The following is a 22028-nucleotide window of genomic DNA, read 5'->3' as shown; positions in this document are numbered from 1 at the left end:
TGAGTGAGGGATGGGATGGGACCTGGCCCAGTGCCCCCTCAGCCTCCAGGCTCTGGACCATAGTTTGCTCCATGCTTTGGTAGGTTTTTAAACAAAAGGCTTTTCCCAAGGAGCTTTGGGAAGAACTCCACTTTGGTGTTGAGTCCAGCGTGCTGCTGGCTCCTTCCCGCAGGGGTTTGTCCCACTGGGAGCTGGTAGGAACGGCCAAGATCAGCTGCCTTTTTCCCCCAAACCTTTTCCCATGGGCTGGGGGGCTGTGCTGACCCTGCCCTCCTCCCTCCCTTGCAGCCCACCTGTACAAGTGCTCGGCGCTGCGGGAGAGCTGCGGGCTGTGCCTCAAGGCCGACCCGCGCTTCGAGTGCGGCTGGTGCGTGTCAGAGCGGCGCTGCTCGCTGCGCCAGCACTGCCTGGCCTACGAGAGCAGCTGGATGCACGCCAGCAGCGGCAGCAGCCGCTGCACCGACCCCAAGATCACCAAGGTACGTGCCACACCCTGTGCTGACCCCAAAATCACCAAGGTACGTGCCACATCCTGTGCAGACCCCAAGATCACCAAGGTTTGTGGGACACCCTGTGCCAAGGGACCCTGATGGGATATGGGGATGGGGCTCTTCGGGCAGCTCACAGCAGCCAGATCTACTCAGTGTTTAGTAACTGAGTGTTTTTTGTCACCAGTTCCATTTCCAAGGCTAAAATCCTCTCTCCACCACCCCCAGGCACTGGGCTTTCTGGCTCGTTTCCAAAATTGCAACCCTTCCTGCACATGACTGAGGGATCCAGGGAAGCTCTAGGTTGCTTCTTGTGTTGCCATGTGCACTGGGGCCAGTAGTTCATCATCATCATCCCATTTCCCTGACAGCTTTTATGACCTTTGCTTTTAGGATTGTGTATATTAATATTCACATGCATGTTGGGCTGGGATCCAGGTTCACAAGGAGGGACTGGTGGGTATTTCTGCTAACCCACGGCTGGCCGGGCCTTGAAGGTGTTAATTACTGGAGTCTTAGCACAGGATCTGATCTGTTTGGGTTTCAGTGCCTTATCTGATGGAGGCTGGAAATGAGAATGTTGGCTTTTCCCAGTGTGTGCTGCCTGCCTCTCACACGGATGGGCCCTGCAGTGTGCTGGGTGGCAGCCATGTGGAGAGAGAGGGGAACAGCCCTGCTGGGCACATCCCTGCCTGCAAGAAGTACTGCCTGCAGAGTTGCCTGGGGCTGATGGTGTGCTGGCAGGAGAAGGGATCTGATCCTGAAAAAGTGGGATTGAGCCTCAGAGCCTGCATCCCTACATGGAAGTTGTGTGTAGAGCTGCAGGGCTCCCTGTCAGCTTCCCACTGTGCTCAGGCTGAACTCCCCAAATCCAGACCCTGAGGGAAGATGGGAGTGGAGAATGCTGTGGGGCAGGTCATAGCCTTGCTGTAGGCTGTGCCCTGGTCCTCTTGTGTTCAAGTGACCAGGGCTGTAGGCATTTACACACACACACCACTCACAGCAGCTTCCCAGCAGCTGATGGTTCCCAGCATTGGTCACAGCATTTGGTCCAGAGCTGATGGTTAACAGCTCTCCCACCCTGAATCATCATGAGATTTTACAGTAATTGCAGGTGTAGCAGGAACGGATCTGTTAGGAGGTGGGCTTGACCTTGGCACTGCTCTGTGTCAGTGCCCTGGGAGGTGGCAGGCAGTGTGGATGTACAGTGGTTGTTGGTGTGATGCTGCTCCTGTAGCCTGCCTGTTGCCTCCCACTACCCCAGTCCCACACCTGGGCTGTGGGCTTCCTTGCAAGTGGTCCAGAGAAAAGCCTAGTGCAGAGAGGGCAGCACAGGCTGATGAGGGAGAAGAGTCTCCTACAGTGGTTTCATGAGGAGGTGGAGGCTCCTTCCTGGCCAGCTCACCAGAGTGCAGGTGTCCTCATGGTGGTGGGGCTGGGCTGGGAGATGACCATGATTCTTCACCCTTGAATCATTTACCCATTGTTCAGTGGTGGGGGCACTTCCCAACCTCAGTGGTGTCTTTCCTAGTGCTCCCTGTGACCCTCAGAGTGACATCCTTTCCCTTGGGAAGGGGCTACCCCTTGGCCTCTGCACCTCCTGGCTGTGCTGTGGCCACCAGAGCTGAGAGCAAGCCAACTGCTTGTACCCGCTGGAGCTGGTTGCTTGTTGATGTAAAAGGACCCTATGAAACCAATTAGGAGAAAAGCAGCATTGTTTGTTGGGGCCAGGGGTCCGGAGGTGGAGAGGGGAAAAGGGGGGTTGAGCAGCTATTGCTCTCCTTGGCAGCTCCCCCCTCCCACACACCTTGTTTAGCTGTGACCTCCCTGTGCTGGGGGGCCAGCAGTGTCATTTCGTTCCTGGGCTCCTTCCTCCCCAAACACGTGGCCCTTGTCAGTTTTGCTGCGGAGGAGGAGGAGGCTGGAACATGCAGGAGCAGCTTTTAACACTCATTTAGAAACACCAAACAAACAGCCACTTCTGCCAGCCTTCCCACCAGAGCTTTCTGAAGGGGAAGACCCAACCTGCTGCTGGCTGCAGCTGCTAGAACGAGCTCCAATCCCAGACTTGGGCAGGGGCTGAACAAGGTTTAGGCAAACAGTGGTTCCCCACAGCCCCAGAGGGTTTTGTTGCTGTGTAAATAGTGAGCTGTGACTGCCTCGGTGTGACCCAGGGTTCAGGCACCAGTCCTAGCTCTGCTGCTGGCCTGGGACGTGTCCTGCAGGATGCCTGTGTGGAAAGGGACTGGGTGCTCCTGTCTGAGTTCGTGAGTGCTGAAGGTCACCAGCCCAGGGGCAGAAGTTAACCCCAGAGGCAATGGCTGTAGTGGGACTGTGCAGAAACACCCCCTGGCTCCATGCAGTCCATCGGGGTTGATGATGTGGACAGTGTTCACTGCTGCATATTTCCCACCCTCAGCTCATCTGCTTTTCCTTGTTGTGGAGATGATGTTCAGGAATGAGCCTTTCACAAGGAGGAGGAGGAGGATCCATCTGGCTCAGGCCCCAGGGCTACAGCTGCCCAGCTTTGCCAAGAATGGAAAGAGCTTACACGTGCTTGGTCGTGGCTTGAACCTGTCCAGGAGCTGGGCTTAGTGCAGGCAGAGGTGCCTGGCAGTGCTAGAGGGGAGGAGAGGCTGCTCTCAGCCAGGAGAGCAGAGGAGCCCATCACCTGCAATAGAACCATCCCTTCCCCTGGGTCAGGCTGGGATTTCTTCCTGGACTGACCCAGCCTGCATTCCCCTCTCTCTGCTGCTGTCTGCAGCTGCCTTCTCCTCTGCTGTGTCTTTGTGTCACTGGGGACCCAGCTGTGTCCCCAGGCCCACTCAGGGCATGCAGCTCTGCCATTCATCCCAGTCAGTGCTGCAGGTGGGCGCTTGACCCCAGGGCCAGCAATCACTGATGTAAAACTGCCTGTAATTGCCTGGTTAGAGGCAGCATCCCCACATACCTTGGAACAGGGCCCACACCTCTGTTCATCCCTCATTCTGCCACTGTCTGTCAGGCCACACCTGTCTGCTTTATTGGGCATCATCCTGGTAAATGAGGCGTGGTGCTGTGCTGAGGTCCCCTCCCTTCCCAACTGGCCTCAGCAAAGGGATTGCTGGGGAAGAGAAAAGCATTTCCCCCCACCTGCCATATCACCTCTGCAGGGACCTGTTGGAGATGCTTTCTCCTTTGAGGACATCTTGGACATGGGAATCTCATCCCTGGGCACCTGGGACCTGGCCAAAAGCCGGGCAGATCCAGGGGCTTCCTTGCTGGTTCAGCTGATGCTACCCTGTCTCCTTCAACTGTTGTGTCCTTGTCATCTAGGAGATGTCTGTGCCTGCAGGAGGGTGTCCCTATCCCAGCCCTCTGCTTGGACACATCTCATGTCTCCTGGCTTGTTCCTGGGGGGATTTTGTGGATACAGCTGTCACTGGGGAGGTCGTTCCTGCCTTGTGGGCAGCTTACAGATATGCTGGCATTTCTCATCACCTGTCTGCTCCTTGCTGCTTGTAACCACATCCTGCAGCTGCCTGGGCTGCAGCTTGCCTCAGTGAGGTATCCCTGTGGCTCTGCATCCTGGTGACAGACCATGCTCTCTCCTAGCTGTTCCCTGAGACTGGCCCCAGACAAGGAGGGACCCGTCTGACCATCACTGGCGAGAACCTGGGCCTGAAGTTTGAGGATGTTCGCTGGGGTGTGCGAGTGGGCAAAGTGCCGTGCATCCCCATCGAGAGCGAGTACATCAGCGCCGAGCAGTAAGTGCCTGCTGAGGGCTGGGCGTGCTCCAAGTCACCTCAGGAGGGTTAGAACAGCACTGATGGTGTTCAAATGCTGCCCGTGGCTGCAAAAGGCATAGAGCTGAACTGGGAGGGAAGTACCTGCTGGTTTGAGCTCTGGGAAGAGCTCAAAGGCTTTGGGGAAGCTTTTCTGAGGGCTGGCACTGTCAATTGCCACCACCTTGGTTTCTCATGGATCTGCTGGCACCTGAGACCTTTGCTTTGCACAGGGGGTGTCTTGGTGCCAGGACACTGAGAGTTTCTTACTCTCATCTCTTAGGATTGTGTGTGAAATCGGAGATGCCAGCCAGAGCAAGGTGCATGAGGCACGGGTAGAAGTGTGCATCCGTGACTGCACGCCCAGCTACCGGGCCATATCTCCCAAGACCTTCACCTTTGTGGTAAGCTCCGTGCTGGGGACAGGTCTGTCACCTCAAAAGGGAGATGATGCTGGTTGGTTTTGGGTGGTTTTCTGTGTGAGTTGGAAAATTTGTCATCATTTTCCTGAGGGGGAGGCAGGGGTTCTCTGGTCAGGCATTGAGTCATGATGATTGAATTTCTCCAAGGCTGCCCCTGCTCTGCCTCCCCACTGTCCTGCTGGCACTACCAGGCTTTAGTACTGCTGCTGTCTCACAGGTCCTCTCTTCTGTGGCCTTGTCACCTGGTTGAAGCTGCTTGGGGGTAAGGATTTCAGTTCCAGCCTGTCTGACTCCAGGGATGCCCTTTTCCTTTGACAGATGCCCACTTTCTCCCGTGTTGTCCCAGCCCGGGGCCCACTCTCTGGTGGCACCTGGATTGCCATCGAAGGCACCCACCTCAATGCTGGCAGCAACGTCTCCGTGACCATCGGGGGACGGCCCTGTGCTTTTTCATGGTGAGGGGCACAGAGGGTGGTGGAGGGTGGGCAACAGGCACCTTCAAAGGCAGTGGGACCCCCAGACAGAGCAGCAGCCAGAGGCCTGGGCTAGGAAGCCAGGAGAGACCATGGGAGCCAAACCCCCTGGGTGGCCAAAGGTGTCTCCTCTTGAAACCTCTGTGTGTCAGAGGCTGCAGGAAGAGCCCTAAGAACAGAGATTTTTCTCTAAAAGCACAAAGCCCTGAGGCATGAAGTGGATAATTTTTAGATTAGGGATGATAATGGAGCGGCTCTTTAAATATTTTCCTGCGGTAATTACTGGTTATCAGCCCTAATCGCTGCTGTTTGCAGCCGCCGCATGATGGGAACGCTCAGGAGCTGCTCAGTCTTTCCCGCCTGCCTTTTGTTTCATTTCTTGGGTTTTTCTTTTTTCTTTTTTCCTCCTTTCTCTCTTCATCCCCCAGCTGTTTCAGAAGGGGAGAGGGGCTGGGGCCTGGGGCTCCCTGGCTGCCCTGGCCCCGCTCCTGCCCGGGCACTGACGGGTTGTGTGTTTGTGCCCCAGGAGAAGCGCCCGTGAGATTCGCTGCAGGACGCCCCCAGGGCACACCCCCGGCGGCTCCCCCATCCTCATCAACATCAACCGGGCAGAGCTGAGCAACCCAGAGGTGAAGTACAACTACACAGAGGACCCCACCATCCAGAAGATTGATCCTGAATGGAGCATCAACAGGTGAATTGCAAGGAGCTTGTGGGATGAATGGGAGACTGTTTCCCGTATGGATTTCCCGCTCCTGATGGGCACATCTCAGTGCTGTGATAACTGCCAGGCTGCACTCCAGAGATGTGGCAAGAGGAGTGTGAGCAATGGCTTGGCACCAGGGCCCTGCTAACTCCTGGCCTACAGTGCTCAGCCTGGCAGGGGGCAAGAGCAGAGAGTGCTTTGGATCTGCTTAATTTCAGCTTGACATTTGGTGGCGGCAAATAAAATTAAAATATTTCCCATCGGGGGATTTTTTGAAATGTTTACATATTTTTCTAAAAGGCTTGAATTGGCTGGAGAGGAGGTGAAGGAATCCATTAAGAGCTAGTGCCAAGGGAAACCTTCCCCAGGCTGTTGATGAGGAGCAAGCTCCCCAGAGGCATGGCCAAGGTCTCTGGGAGCATGGGGCTTTTAACACCAAATCATGGAGAAAACCTGGCAGAATTCAGCCTCTCCTGTCACCCACTGCCTCTGTGATGGAGAAAGGGTGGCAGAGAGGAGCTTGTACTTGGATGCTTTCCTGTTGTGAATGCTTAGTTGACTTTAGGTTGGTAGCCATCTTCAGACCCTAAACCTGCACACAGAGAGGGATGTCAGTGTTAATCATCAGGTTTTATATCTCTAGTTGGCCTTTGGGTCAGCTGAAATGATTTAACATTGGTGCATGCCAGGTCCTGCCATGCAACATATGGGTGGGATAAGAGATACCTGGGGCATGGTGGCTCACCCAGGCTGGGGCAGATGGCATCTGGCTGGAGATGATGGCTGTTTCCTTCTTGGAACTGGAGATCCAGTGCCAAGCTGCCTTTCCTAACCCACTGTCTCCATGTCTCTAGTGGTGGGACATTGCTGACTGTGACTGGCACCAACCTGGCCACCATCAAAGAGCCCAGGATCCGGGCCAAGTACTGCAGCTCTGAAAGGGAGAATGTAAGTGGTGCTGGCTGGGGCTGGGGGCAGAGCACAAAGAGGAGAGATGTTGTCTGTGTGCAACACGGGGCAGAAAGTGCACCCTTTGCCCTTCAGGTGTGATGGTCTGGAGAGGCTGAGTTCCAGAGGCTCCTGCCCCAAAAAGAGGCACCAATCTCTCTGCAGAGCCTCCAGCCAGGTGCTTTCAGGAGAGAGTTGATATCTCAGCATTCAAAACTGGTGGGAGGTTTGTGGGACATCTATAGGATATTGACAGAAAGAGCCCATCTGCAGCTTCCCACCCCTTGCACATCCATTGCAGACAGGAGTCTGTCTCTGCCCTGGGGTGGGATGTGATGCCTGTTGATAGAACAGAACAGGAGATTCCAAAGCTGAACCCTGTGTCCAGAGCCACTGCTTTCAGGAGAGTCTTTGGGGTCTGATCCTGCCCACCTTGTTGGGAGTGGGTCTGACCTCGTTCTGTGTGTCCTGCAGAACTGCACTGTCTACAATGACACCACCATGGTGTGCTACGCTCCCTCCATTGACAACCCTGTGCGGAGCCCTCCCGAGCTCGGCGACCGCCCGGATGAGATCGGCTTTGTCATGGATAACGTCCAGGCCCTGCTGATCATCAACACCACCAATTTTGTCTACTACCCAGACCCTGTCTTTGAGCCACTCAGCCCCACAGGGATGCTGGAGCTGAAGCCCAGCTCTCCCCTCATCCTCAAGGTAAAAGAGTCTGCGCCTGGGGGCAGAGGCAGGGACATGTCCCTCTGTGGAGGTGGCATTTTGTCTCTCCTGGAGCAAATATTTTGCTGTGTGTCGGGTTTTTTTAAACATTCCCCATTGCATGAGAGCTAACAGTCTCATTCCTTGTTCCCTCAAAGGGCAGGAACCTGCTCCCACCAGCTGCTGGTAACTCCCGCCTCAACTACACCGTGCTGATCGGAGACACTCCCTGCACCCTCACGGTCTCTGAGACACAGCTCCTCTGCGAGTCCCCCAACCTCACTGGCCAACACAAAGTCACAGTAAGTGCTGACACTGGTGCCTTTGCTCCTTGTGCCTCATGTGTCTCAGGGTGTCAGTCTTTATCCCAGCACCAGCCCTGCTGTGTGCTCGTCCTTGAATGAGGACCAGATAATAGGTGTATGTGCAAGAGCGTTCCACAGGAGTCATCTTCCTGCTCCCTAGGCATCCCTCTTCCTAATTACTTGTTTGGTAAGACCAAATACTTTGTCACCCTCCCCCACACTCAGCTTGGTGTTACTGTGCCCTGGCTGGTGCTGGATGCGAGGCAGGGGGGATTCCCACCTCTCCCCCTCCGTGCTGGCACATGCTGCAAGGCAGGGTCCTTTGTTTGGGGGGTTGTAGTACAGCAGTGCTCACGCTCCAGGACTCTGCCATGTTAAAAGGGACCCAGCACAGTCCTCCCCAGGCTCCCCATCTGTGGGGAAACTCGCTTTACATCCCATCTGTTACTGTAATGTTGTCTGAATGAGACATCAAACTCTGTGCCGGCTCCACGTGCACTGGCAGCGTGTGTGCTGCGTGCCATTGAAGCGCCTCGCAGTGCTCCTGCCGTGCCTGCCTTTGCCCTGGGCTGGGAGTCACGCCCCAGCTCCCAGCACGGTGGGCACAGCAGGGAGGGCTCCCTGTGGCACACATTCCCTGACAGCAGCTCCATTTTTTGCCCTGCTGTGGTGCAGATCAAGGCTGGAGGGTTCGAGTTCTCGCCGGGGACGCTGCAGATCTACTCGGACAGCCTGCTCACCCTGCCCGCCATCATCGGCATCGGCGGCGGCGGCGGCCTGCTCCTCCTCATCATCATCATCGTCCTCATCGCCTACAAGCGCAAGTCCCGGGATGCTGACCGCACCCTGAAACGGCTCCAGCTGCAGATGGACAACCTGGAGTCCCGGGTGGCCCTGGAGTGCAAAGAGGGTAAGGGATCCCTTTGCCATCAGCCTGGGGGTCTTTGGGTGTTTCTTGCTGCTCCAAGGCTCAGCGTGCTCCTACCCTTTCCTTACTGCCTTTCAGAGAGGGAATGGGAACGGGCAGAGCTGCTTTGTCAGTGGAAGTGGGATTTTTAGGTGGGATTTGGGGATTTTTCCAGTTAAGAAGTTCTTCTCTGTTTCTCCAAGTGGGAAAAAAGAGAGCAAGCAGGGTAGCGAAGGCTTCCTGTGAGTGGGCAGTGGATCTCTCATTATGTGACAGACAGAAGCTGTGAAATTGGACAGAATTCCTTGTATGATACTGCTGATAAAACCTAATTGCCCATTATCCCCCTGAGCTGGCTCCAGAGGCCCCGACCCTGCCAGCCACAGCCGCAAGCAGCCCGGACACTGCAAATGAAGCAGGCACTGAAAACAAGATAATAAAAAGGGGAAGGAAAGACAAACCTTTGCTCCCCTAAGTCCCCATCCCTCCACATGCCTGTGGATGGCACTGGTGACAGGGAGAGGGGAGGGAGCTGGTGGAGGGGATGGTGTCTTGTCTTCCACAGCTGGCAGATAAAAGGATCTGCTTTTAATTAAAAGGCACAATCTCTTCCCTGCCTTTTCTCTTTTCTAGTCCCACTAGTTACAGATAAGATAGCACGCCTTTCAAGCTGATGGTTTGTTTTTTCTCATCAGGCTGACGAGCCTGAAGTCCTCTGCCTGGCTTTCAGCTCCCTTTAAAGTGCTGTTAATTTGATTTTTCTGAGGGTTTTCTCCCCCCACCCCAACCCCCTTCCCTGGTGCATTTCCAGGACTCTTCTCCCATCAGCTTTTCCCTGTAGGTGCAATTAAAGGTTCAGGACCCCCCTGGATCATGTTCCCCTGGGAGTCACAGCTGCCTCTGCTGGGATCGGGAGGTTCTGGGGTGGGTGTGTTCAAGCTCTTCTCTCAAGTAGTATTTAGGTCAAAAAGAAATTAGGGCAATCTTGTGATTTAGGCTAACATTTTCCCCAAGAAGCTCTGTTTTTGTTCAAACCTTGCTGTTCCTCCCTGCCCCCAGCATCCCTGGGAGGCTGCAAGTGCTGGGCAGGGGGGATTTGACCCCCCTGGGACCTGGCAGTTCTGTTCCCAAATCTGCCACTTCATTTATTCCGGGGATGTCATCCCCACACTCTGCAGCTCAATTTCTCCATCTGTGAGATAGGGACAGCAATCACAGCCTGCCAGGAAGAGGAATGCTGAGAATATTCATGCCTTGGGGAGGGTCCACCCGTGGGGTGCTGGGGGTGTGATGAGGGGCTGAGTGCTAATGCTGTGTGCTGAGACTCCAGGATGTGTTGTTTAATTCTGCTTTTCCCTCCCTAGCCTTTGCTGAGCTGCAGACAGACATCAATGAGCTGACCAACGACCTGGATGGGGCTGGCATCCCCTTTCTGGATTACCGCACCTACGCCATGCGGGTTCTCTTCCCGGGGATAGAAGACCACCCTGTGCTGAAAGAGATGGAGGTGTGGGTCTGTCTGTCTGTCTCTGTAGTGTTTCACACTGGGGATGTGCCCCTGCACAGTCCCCTGCATGAGCCCCTGTGCCCCTGGGCTGGGGAGATGCTTTAGTTGGATGCTGGCCCGGCGTGGTGCATCTCTCCACGTGGCAGCCAGCGCGGATGTGGACTGGCTGCCAAATGGTTACTGTGTTCTCTGACATTAATATCAATATTTATATTAATATCATTGCTGCTGTCATTTTCTACAGCACTTGCTTTATTCAATTGGGTTTGTTTGATGCCTGACTGGTCGCTTGTTTTTAGCAGGGCTGTCTGACATCGCCTGCTTGCTTGGCTCCATTTCCCCATGCAGAACCCATCCTTGGCATCCTTCCTCTGCTCCCCAAACCAGCTCCTTCTCTTCTCCTGCCTGTCCTGCCCACCTCTGTATAATTTAGTGCATGCAATTGCATAGCAATTGCCTCTCGTGTGCTGGGCTGCTGAGGCCACTCTTGATTACAAGAGGAAGGAGGGGGTGACCTTCGCTTCCCCTCACTGCTGACCCAGCACAGTAATTAATGTCGACGTGGGCTTCACAATGTATTTAGGAGAAGTAATTGGCCCTGGTGCAAGATGCACGGTCACTAATTACAACACAACAAGCTCTTACCAACTGCAAGTGCACGTGCTGGTGTTGTACACCAGCATGGCTACAGCGTGGGCCCTGGCCCTCTGCCTGCTCTGTTTCCCCAGCCCCTAATCCCAGCTCTGGAGGGTGGTGGGGACCCTGTTTCCATGGATTTCCCCTTGCAGCTCAGGTTTCCGGATGCTCAGAGCCAGAGCAGGCGTGTAGGTCTCCCTGGGGCACAGCCCTGCCTGTCTGTGCAGATGCCTGGCTCTCCTCTCACCTCTGCTCTTGCTCTTAAAGAATTTCCCTAAAGAGGGAATGTGGCAAGGGTATCAAAAAGGGTATCAGAGGAGGAATTTTGCATTTGCTATGGCAGGCTGGGTGGACTTTGTCCATTTCCTGCTCCTAACTCACAACATCCTGCTTGAGAGAGCACACCAGCTCAGCCTGGTCTGGGAAGCAAGGGGTTAAATTTGCGAAGGGGGAAAAAAAATCCCCAAAAGAGATTAAATAAAGCAACTAGAGTTGTGTAAGCTTCATATAATTTAATCAGGTTTGCTTTTATTTGTCTCTTTACTCAGAGTGTAACATTAGCTATTGCAAGTGACGGAAGGAAGCTTGCTCACACACATGCTAATCCACAGCGAGCACCGGTACCAGCTCCCTTCCTCTGCAGGCTTTAGGGGCAGGCTGGCTGCTTTATGAGAATTTAAGCCTGATTAAATATTTAACTCAGTATTGTTCATTTATTTCTGCTAATGATCAGCAAGTTGAACATGGGGCCTTGGAATTGACAAGGACTTGGTGGGAAGCAGGAAGCGGAAAATAGTATTTTGGAGAGGGAAGTTACAACCGTGAGGAATTTCACTGAGCTGAAGAGCACCAATCCAAAGTTTTGATTGAAGTGAAATGATTTGATGTGTCAAAACTCTGTTCTTCATTTTGAGTTGGTGTTTTGAAATGAAAAGTGTTGTTTTGTCTCCAAATACCGACATGAAGCGAAATTTAATGCTTATTCGCCCAATCAGGAAGACAAGGGGGGGAATTAAAGAAAAAAACTGATGTTTTATCACAGGAAGGCTTTTATTCAGAGGAAACCATCTTTTCTAGTGGGAAAACGGAGTGTTGTAAAAATATTCATTTCTGATAACAAATGTGGTCAGGGCTGGCCAGAGCTGGGCTGCTGATGGCAATGCAGGTGTGAAAGCATCCAAGCCCAATCCCTGCTGGGTCCTACATGGCCAAATATGGCCAGAAATGCAACTTCAAATGTCTCATGAGTACAGGGACTTTTTTAGGGTGCATCTGCCGTGGGACAGAGACAGATTTCTGCTACTATTTCCCTATCTGAAATCCATCCCTCCAAACCAGGCGGGTTTGCTGCTGGTGGAACTCGGGGTTGTGGCTTTATTTGCTTTATATGTAATACCCAAAGCACATGTTGCAGTGTCTTGGGTGGAAATTGAGCTGCTTGTTAGCTGAAATTGAAAATGATAATTTGTGTGTGTGCTTGGGAGAGAAGGAGTGTTTGTTTATGGGAGGGAAATGTGTTTATGTGTCTGCACACAAGTGGGAGAGAGTCTTTGTGTGGAAGGGTGTGTCTATACAGACATATATACATTGATGCCCTGAGACTGTGTTAACCTGATGCTGGGATTTTACAAACTAGATAATTCTTGTGGAGGAACTGAGACTGATCACTAAAGGGGAAGCTTGGTAGTAGGGATAGACCTAGTCCAGCTGCTTTTTGACCCTTTTTCATAATTTCATTTTGTGGGATTGAGAGTGAATTCAGGGTGTGGTTCAGTCCAGCCACCTTCTCATCACTATCATCCCTATCATTCCTGTCTCTCAGCTTTGCTCTATCCTTGCAGGTCCAGGCTAATGTGGAGAAGTCCTTGACCCTCTTTGGTCAGCTCCTAAACAAGAAGCACTTCTTGCTGACCTTCATCCGTACTCTGGAGGCCCAGCGGAGCTTCTCCATGCGGGACCGCGGCAACGTGGCCTCGCTCATCATGACAGCACTGCAGGGCGAGATGGAGTATGCCACAGGGGTGCTGAAACAGCTCCTGTCCGACCTCATTGAGAAGAACTTGGAGAGCAAGAACCACCCCAAGCTGCTTTTGCGGAGGTGAGTGTCCCCCTGAGAGGCTGGAGATGTGGGACAGTGCCCAGGCACATGAGCTGGTGTCCTTTGAGGATGCCACCAGTGATGGCTTTGGTGTTGGCTGTGGCACTGAGAGCACTGAGTCTATGGTCAAGCATTTCCTTGCTTGTCTGTGTGCAAGTATGAAAGGGATGTGGCCCCGGCCAGCTCAGGAGCACCCATGGGATGTTCTCACTCCACTTTGGCCTGTGTGAGCTCGTGCTGCCTGGGAAGGAGACAGCAAGGTGCTTGCCAGCTGTTCAGGCTGGTTCCAGGCACTGTGGTGTGTGCCTGTAGGTCACCTGGAGAAGGGAAGGTGACCAGGTGGTCCCCCACATCTCTTGGCATGTGGGGCAGCTCTTGCCTTGCCTGGTGGCTGTGTGGATGCCAGCGCGGGCTGGCAGCAGGCAGGAGTCCTCCCTTCCCTGCTGTCTCCTCAGGGCTTACCTGCCTTGCCAGTCACGTGGGGGCTTTCCTGGGAAAGTCACTCAGATCTCTGCAGGCTGGGAGTCTCTCTGGGCCGGGGGAAGTGCAAGCAGGAGGCAGCCTGCCAAGCCCTGCCGTGAGTCTGCCTGCCCCATCAATATTTAACGATAGCTCTGAGCTCTCCTTCATCACGGGCTGATGAATATTGAAAGATACACCAAGTCCTGAACAAAAACTATTAATAAGCTCCACTGGTTTAGCTCAAGGCCCTCGGTACCATCTTCTCCCTTTGCACGCCATGTGGTGCCTCCCCATGCTGACATCCAGCAGCCTGGTGCCACCAGCCTTCGTCAGAGATGCAGGGATGGCTGAGAGGCACAAGGCTGGCATGTCACCAGAAAGGCTCTAGAAACCCAGGGATCTTTCAAAGATAAACTGATGTTCATGGCATGGCCAGACTGGACAAAATCTGTCAGGTTTTGTATGCTTGGCCCTGGGCAAACACCTGGAGAAGACCCAGGTGTGAGCTGGTCCCAGTTACATCCTGTTACCCATCTCGTTGCTTTCTTACTCTCTCTGTGTCATTTACATTACAAGGGTGCCCTTAATGTCTCAAAGCATCTCATTAGCATGTGTCAGAGGGGGTGTGTTGTGCTGATGGCTATCTGGGAGTAGGGTGGGTATTGGAGGTGCCAACCACTGTTCCCCATCCCTGTCCCCTGACTGCATTCTTAGGCTCTTCTCTTCCAATCGTTCCTCCATAGCACCAGGTTTCACTGAAATATTTAGAATGCATTTCCAGCTCCTGAAGTAAATCAATAAAATATAAATAAAAGGCATCACAAGGAGGCCAGCAGCAGCAGTGACTGAGCCATGGCAGCAGCACAGGGGCAGAGCCCAGCCTGCAGCAGTGCCCAAAGACTGCCAGTCCCCAGCCACAGTGCTCGAGGGCCATTGCAGTTAGGACAGGGATAAGTCCCCTAGCCAGCACCTTGCTTGTGCCTCCCTGAGTGATATTTAACAAAGAGACTGTTCTTGAAGCCATGGTGCAGAGAGCTGTGCTTCTCTATCTGTTTGATTAGCCTTGCTGTTGGGTGTGAGAGTGTGCTTACTGCCCAGGGCAACTGGATTAGCATTGATCTAACTGGGGAGAGCTGTTACTTATTTATTTGGTTGTTGGATAATCCCCCCATTGCTGTGGCATCTGGCTCTATCATGGATAAAGACAAACATCCTCCAGAGCCTGAGTGGTGGCACTTCAGATAAGCATTATGGGCTTGTCAGGTCCTTTCTAGGGCCAGGGAGGATGTCTGCTGAATAGCTGCAGTCCAATTCTCCCTTGGCTTTCTCTCCATGTCCCTTCTCCCTTTTTTTGTTCCCTGTGGTAGATTATTCTTTCCTGGTGGGGGCATGAAGCCTTCCCTTCCCTGAAGGCTCAAGTAATGCTGTCCTCAAATGGTTTAAGGAGAGCTGTGCTATTCCAGGGAGGACAAAAAGGGCTAAGCCCCATTAGCACAAGAGAAAACCTTGGAAGGGACCATATGACACTGAGTCAGCTTGAATAAACTCTGGGAAAGTGGATTTTCTGCCCCAGCCATCTGGTCTTTGGGAACTGCTCCTGGCCCATCTGCTGGGCATGGCATTGCAGTTGGGCAGTGCATGGAATTGGGCAGTGGGACTCCTTCTGGTGGCTCTAACATTTTGGGTCCTTCTGGATTTTGTTTTCTTGAGTCAACCATTTGTATTTGTTTCCCTGGGGCAAGAGGAATGCAGCCATGTCCCTGAGGTTATTAGTATTGCCTGTGCTTTCAGGACCATCTGCATTTGCAAGTGGCTGATCTGATAATTAATGGGTGGATAAGCTGGAGATTTTAGGAGTGAAGGCCATGTTAAAAATAATGGACATGTTAAGGGAGTTTTAATCTTATGGCAGAGAGCTAAGGTGTGGTGCAGAGACAGGCATGTTAGCTGCACCTGTAGGGCTGCAGGGTTCACAGGGTCTGGTGTCACCCTCCATGTCCCTCTCTCTGCTGGTGTGGCACATCCTGGCTGCAGGACCAGCCCCACGAGGTCCCTCATTCTATTCACACATTTCACACCCATCCTGAGGGATCCTGCTCTCCCTTTTGTGCATGGTCCCCAGCAGACACAGGCAACTCCCTGGACCTTCCCCGTTATGCTGCTTTGGCATTTGTATTTGAACTGTGCTGTAGGAAACTAGGGGTAATATATAGGTTTTCTCAGGGCAGCTTTGGCTGCCTCCTTTAACTGTGTATCCAAAAGCTGAGAGGCACAGCTCCATTTTTAAATTTCTTTCAGAGCAAGTGGGTGCAGCAGTGTACACTTGCAAACTCCTACATCACCACCTCACTCCAAGGAGACACACAGCAACCCTAAATTTCACCATGCAGGCACGGAAGGGTTAAATTCCAAGCCTGGCACAGTGTCTGTGTTCCAAAAGTACATGGAAAACAGGTTAAGTTTCCAAACACTGCTCTTATTCCCTCCTTCTTTAATGCTCTTGTTTTCAGCTGAATTAGTAGTGAGGATAAGTTTGACCAAAAATGTATTTGGGTCAAAGTTTCCAGACCTAAATCTGGTTGTGGCTTTAACCAAGGCCATGTACCAGTGGACTGGTGGTGGTCAATGTCCTCTTGCTCTATTATGGCTCCTGAACTTTGATGCTTTAGAGATCAAGGGCTGCTTTAGGGGTTGCAGGGGAGTCCCATGTCACCAGTACTGGTGCCCTGCATTGGGCAATGGCAATACTGAATGCACTGCAGGACCAGGCAACAGCAGCTCCCAGGTGGGGAAAGGGGCTTCTAGCTAGGTCTGTCTTTGCCTGCTACCTCAGCCTTTCTTTCATGTTGTGCTTTATCTGGGGAGTTTGAGGTACATTTGGGGATATTGTACTTGGCTTAGGTGCCTCATACAATCCTCCTGTGGAGAGAGCTGCCTGCTTCCAATGGGACAACACAGAAGAAACAAAGTTCATTGAAGTAGAAGGTACCATGGAGAAGCAGAAAGCTTCTCATCCATCCCCTGGTGAGACTCCCAGTGGGACAAGGTTGAGCTTGTTGCAGTTCTCCAAATACACTGGAGACCAATTTGCTTTTTCTCTCCTGGGGGGCTGCTGATGGGCAGGCTTTCCAGCAGAGCTTGTGCTGCCTGCTCATGCCCCTTGCTTTGAGCCTCTTTCCCAGATGAAGCCTTTTAAAGCCAAAAATAATTTAGCTACAGTCTAAGGGTGAGGTGGCAACGGGTGAGATCAGAGACCTTTAATATTCTGTGCTGATGGCTTTGCTCTCTACCTTCCCTACAGAACGGAGTCAGTGGCAGAGAAGATGCTGACAAATTGGTTCACCTTTCTGCTGTACAAGTTTCTGAAGGTGAGTTGGGGAAGGGATGGCAACCCCGTGTGGACAGGGAGGTGGTTCCTGCCTCACTGGGCCAGGCAGCATGCTGCCCAAAGCCCAGGCTGACATGGTCCTGAGCATTGCTGCTCCCTCCCAGAGCAGAGATTGCTTCCCAGATCTCTGTTTCCATCCTGATTTTCTGAGATGTGATTCTGGTCTCCTTTTTGGGAAATAGCTGAGATTGGGAAATGAAATCCAGATCGGGATTGCTTAATGCGTAGTGGGTTTCAGATTTTAACAATGGTGCCCTGAGGAAAGATAAATCTGAAGCAACTCAGCTGAGTTTTGGAGTGGTCCCCATTCTTCTCTTCTTGCCTTTGCTTGTGTAACTCAGGAGGAAAAAGCCCTGAGAGCTGATCCTTCTGTAGGCATGGCTGTGATCGGGGCTGTTTCTCCCTCTTCGAGTTGTAGTTTGATGTGTTGCACTCTTCATGTAATGCTGCTGCTTTTCCTTCATCTCTCCAACACTGAGGTTCTGTGGTAGGGGAATGGTTTCCTGCAGGCATCTCCACCTCTGTTGCTGCTTCTCCTGACAAAGGTGCCCTGGTGGGGATGGATGCCTTGAGGGGCTTGTTGACAGCCAGGGACAGAGCTCTGAACTGCACCTGCATGAGGCTGCAGAGCCTTTTACCTTTTATTCACCTGTTTCCAATTTCATAGGGGTAGGAGAAGAGGACACCACAGTGTAAGCTCTGTTTTTACCACTGGTGCATCTACCCATATTGAGAACATTTATTCCATCAGCACCAGTGCTTCCACCTGCTACAGCTGCACCACTTTCCATGCAGATTGCACAGCAGCAGCTCCAGTGCATGGACTCCAGGCTCAGTCCTGCTGCAGCTTTGGGATGACTCCAATGGGCGAAGGATGCCTGCGATCTTGCTGCTGGTTTGTCAGGCAGCAGGGCTGTTTCTTGGGATCCTGCCTGGTGTTGGTGCAGTGAGACTGGGTGGCACACTGCTGTTTTTGTGGGATTTCATCCCTCATTAAGATAAAGAGGGTTTGAACTATTTCCAGCCAAGAGATGAGAGCGAGCAGGAGTCTCAGAAGAACTCAAGTGATCGTCAACGAGAGGTGATTTATAATATCACTTACATGCACTTGGCTTCTTGCCTCTGTCGAGGAATAGCCTGTATCTATAAAAATCTATCTAGCATGCTGGAGATTGCTTGCCAGGGGTGGGAGAGGAGAAGAGCTGTGCTGGTCATAGGGAGATGTCAAATCTCCCACTACCCCTTTGTGCCAGGGCTTTGTCCAGCAGGGCCCTTTTGCTTCAGCAGTACCCAGTGGGATTGAGTAGAGCACTGGCAGAAGGCTCTTTGGGCTCTGTGAACTTGGTGGGACAGGCAGGAGTAGCTCTCCTTGTGGATAAACTCCTCCAAGGCTCCTTGGAGGAGTTCACTTTGGCTGAGCAAAGTGCAGTACACAGCCTATGAACACGCACAGCAGGGTTTGGGGACATTGTATTTGTGTGTGTGACCTGACATCCTTGACCTCTCCCTGGCTGGACTGGGCCATGTTCAGAAGCTACTTTGGATTAGTTCATGCACCACCAATGTCCTGCATCTGTCCTTGTCCCCCTTCAGAGAGGCTTCTGGGCACATTACCAGTTGTGGAGCAGGTCGTGAGGATAAGAGTAGCAGGTGAGAGGTGTGAGGATGGTGGAACCAGGGCAATGCCTCTTTATAAAAAAGTCCTTACCTATACCATGACTTAGACATGAGAAAACACCTCCAGTGTCTGACTGGTAGCAGCAGGAGAAAGGTCTGATCCAGGTGCACCATTACAAGAGAAACACACACAGAGGGCCTGGATGAACTTTCTGGCTGTGAAATTTGTTACGCTGGGATTCACCTCCTTGGGACGTGGTTGAAACTCCACTCCCTGAGTCACTTGAGTTAAACTGGAAGAGACTTGAGTTGTGCTCATGCCCTCTTCTGGGTTGGTCACACCAGAGGAGACCCACGAGGCTGTTCTCACCTGTCTCTGGAGAGTGAGGATCACAGGTGGCAGCAACAGCAGGAGAGGGCTGTGTGGTAGATGGAGAGTCTCACAACAGACAGCGTGCCAGCAGGGAAAGTGCCCCAAACTGCAGTAATTGTGCATGTAAATGAGGCAGACAGCCACTGGGTCAGCTCTCAGCAAACTGCCCTGAGCAGAGCAAGATAGAGTGGGTGAGGGATGGGGACAGGCACAGGATAGCCCCTCATGCCCAGGGCCAGCAGCGTGGTGAGCCAGCAAGGGCTGGCGCTTTCAGGAGGACCCTGAAGTAGCATTTATCAGACTCTTAATGAGACACCTCAGGGAAAGGGAGATAGATAAATCGAGACAAGTGCTGAAAAATGCACAATATTAGGTGCCTGATGAGCTAGATCTAGTCAGTAAGACAGTTTGGGAATTAGCTGGCTTGTCTCAGCCTGTTCCCAACATATAACATGGGCATGCACAGGGTGTCTGCAGCTGCCCTCCTCCAGCTCAGCTCACATGGAGGGCCCCCAGAGCTCCCCTCAGTCAGATCCACAGCAGTGAGCAAACTGCCTAAGGGTGGCAGGATGGGCACAGTCACATTTGAGGAACAGGCTGCCCTTCATCAACCTGAGGGACCACCTGGCCACATCTCAGTGGTCTCCTTCTGTATTTCACCTGATGGACTTCATCTCAGATGAACTACCCAGCACTGGTTTCTTTGATTCCTATTCATTTTGTTGGTCTCTGTCAAAGATGATCCCTAAACCATCCTCCTCTGCATTGTCCCAGTGAGCTGTGACCCACAGCAGCACTTGGCCCTGGTCTTCAAGATCCAGTGGGGACAGTGAGGCTGGGAGTGAGGTGCTCATTTTAAGGGTGGGATCTACACTAGGAACAGACAGAAAAGCCAGTGTAGGAAAGACTGAGCCCACCTCTCTTGGTGTGAATCCCTAAGGTGGGTGCAGAGCTGCTGATGTGGGGGTAGCAGCCATGTCTTACTGGAGAGGTAAAATCTGTGGGCTGAGACTGTAGCAACCATGGCAGATGGGAGCAGGAGTCTTGCTCCAAGCCATCCTCCATCCATACCACTTCCACAGACTTGGGATTTTCACAAGGAGTTTTTGCAAGGAACCAAAAAGAGGAATTTAAGTCCTTCCACCAGAACAGAACCAGAGGGGTAGGCTTGGGGTGCCCTGGGACCCCTGGGCTCTCACCACTCTGCAGCCAACCTCGCCTTGCAGGCAGCCAGTGATGTGCAGCCTAGCACCCACTTGGGTCTCTCACTTTTCCAAGCTGACTTAATGAAGCCAAGTTTGCAAATGAAACATAATTTCAAAGACAGGCATGTTGTCGGAAGGTCTGGGGATGATGTATGCCTGTTCCTGCTCGTTAGCAGCTGTCTCTTTAATTACCGCAGATGCTAACGAGATGCTAACAGCATATGGTGACAGGGAGAGCAGCCGCACTTTGCACCAAAGTACAATTTATTTGTGAGGCGGCCGGGAGGGAGGGATGAGGGCTAGTGGGGCAAAATCTGCTGGGACTTCTCTCCATCCTCTCTGTTCCCTTTTTTCTCCCTTAGGGCTAATGCCTGCATCTGCAAGGGCTCATTGGCATGCAGCTCAGGGGACGTGTTTGGGCCCCGGGTTATGAACGGGTGTCCGCTCCCCGTCCTGCTGTGCCAAATCCTGGCCCCAGGCTGGTTGGTGCTTCCAACCTTGGCAGGTCCTTTAGTGTTTCTGAATCCAGCATCCAGCTTGTTTTAGGGGGAAGTGTCTGGTCCAGTTTCCCTTTCCCTTCCTCACATGTATGAGATAGATGCTGATGTGACTCTGTCTGGTAGCTAAAGCTGGCTCTGAGTACAAGGCCTTGGCAGTGGAGATGTGTAGGTGGCAAATGGTTTAACTGCAGGAAACCTCATTGCCTGGTTCCCTCCATCACCTGGAGACTCAGGGTAGGGTTGTCTGTGGGTTGCTCCCTTGCTTTTCCTTTGGGTCCCCCTTTTCCAGTGGGTCTGGCTGGCTGTACCCAGCTGTCATTTGGAGAAACCTCCTTTGACCTTCTCTCATGTGAGACTGGGCTCCTGACAGGTGTCAGAAGTGCATTGTGATGTCTGGGCAGGAGCCCCCAGACTGTCCCACTGCAGTGCGTCTTTTCCAGTCCTCAGGTGCTTCTCTTGTCTGGAGCAGCTCAAAAGACAGGCTGTATCCCATACTCAAGGTCCTCAGATTCAATCTGCTCTTCAGTAGACCTGAAATGACCATTTTTAGCTAATCTTTGGCTTGCAGAATGAGCAGAATTCACCCAGAAGTGTCTGCAAGCCCTGGGTATCTGAGGTTGATATACAAACAACTTCCAGTGGGTTTGGAAGGAGAGAGTGAGTTCACAGAATGAATTTTACCATGGACCTTGCTCCTTGCAGTTTTGAGCAAGGGATGAAGACTTTCTAAAATGCCATGTGTGGGGATTGATGGTGCAGGACCACAGAAGACTTCTGACATGGTGGTGGTTCTTGAAAGGCAAAGCTGGTGCCTGGCACCTTCTAACTCCTCTCTCTCATCTCCTCATCCCCCTGTCCCACAGGAATGTGCTGGGGAGCCACTCTTCATGCTCTACTGTGCCATCAAACAGCAGATGGAGAAGGGACCCATTGATGCCATCACAGGAGAGGCTCGCTACTCCCTCAGTGAGGACAAGCTCATCCGGCAGCAGATTGACTACAAAATGCTGGTTAGTGCAAGCAGAAGCCTCAGTGGTACTGGTGCTTGCCAGGACTGCCAGGTCCTATTTAACAAGATCTTGGATGCACACAAAATACTTGTAGAGACAGTTTTGTCTGTTGTTCTCTCCAGCATTCCTGGGGTGCCTCTCACCCTGTCTGAGTGGGGCCCATCTCAGACAAGGTCAGAAACAGGGCCTTTCCTTGGTAAGGTTTGATCTTGCCATGGGCCCAAGGAAGCCAAACATGAACTGAATCCTGCTCCAAGCAAACCCCTGGCAATGGCAGGTTTGGGTGAGAGATGCTGTTGAGTTTGTGCTATATGGAGCTCATGTTTGGTGGGGATCAAAGTTAGAGCTTTGAGGTTACTGCAGAGATGGAGAGATACTTCTCCTCTCTCTTCTGAGCCATGTCCTCTGTCCAGCTAAATGATAAGCCAGACCCTTCCCCTGGCTGAGCCTGAAGCTGGTTCTTCACCTGCAGCTCAGTCTCCACAGGGATGGTTTGGGAGGGGAG

The 22028-nt window shown here is 52.5% G+C and overlaps 1 protein-coding gene across 1 annotated transcript in view; it reads left to right on the top strand.

The window, feature by feature from the left end:
• PLXNA1 (plexin A1) overlaps positions 1-22028 on the top strand; it is a 115436-nt gene that overhangs the window by 77411 nt on the left and 15997 nt on the right. The window contains exons 12-24 of the mRNA XM_071439649.1: positions 289-479; positions 4083-4234; positions 4536-4656; positions 4993-5129; positions 5674-5841; positions 6708-6801; positions 7276-7515; positions 7674-7817; positions 8496-8730; positions 10092-10234; positions 12712-12968; positions 16732-16798; positions 21377-21523. Coding sequence (XP_071295750.1) covers positions 289-479; positions 4083-4234; positions 4536-4656; positions 4993-5129; positions 5674-5841; positions 6708-6801; positions 7276-7515; positions 7674-7817; positions 8496-8730; positions 10092-10234; positions 12712-12968; positions 16732-16798; positions 21377-21523 — 2096 coding nt within the window. The remainder of the gene's footprint in view (positions 1-288; positions 480-4082; positions 4235-4535; positions 4657-4992; positions 5130-5673; positions 5842-6707; positions 6802-7275; positions 7516-7673; positions 7818-8495; positions 8731-10091; positions 10235-12711; positions 12969-16731; positions 16799-21376; positions 21524-22028) is intronic.

Source organism: Agelaius tricolor, unplaced genomic scaffold (genome assembly GCF_023055355.1).
Source record: "Agelaius tricolor isolate 1412-34295 unplaced genomic scaffold, bAgeTri1.0.p SCAF_14, whole genome shotgun sequence".
NCBI lineage: Eukaryota > Metazoa > Chordata > Aves > Passeriformes > Icteridae > Agelaius > Agelaius tricolor.
The sequence above is the reverse complement of the archived record's forward strand: the minus strand, read 5'-3'. Positions and strand labels throughout refer to the sequence as shown.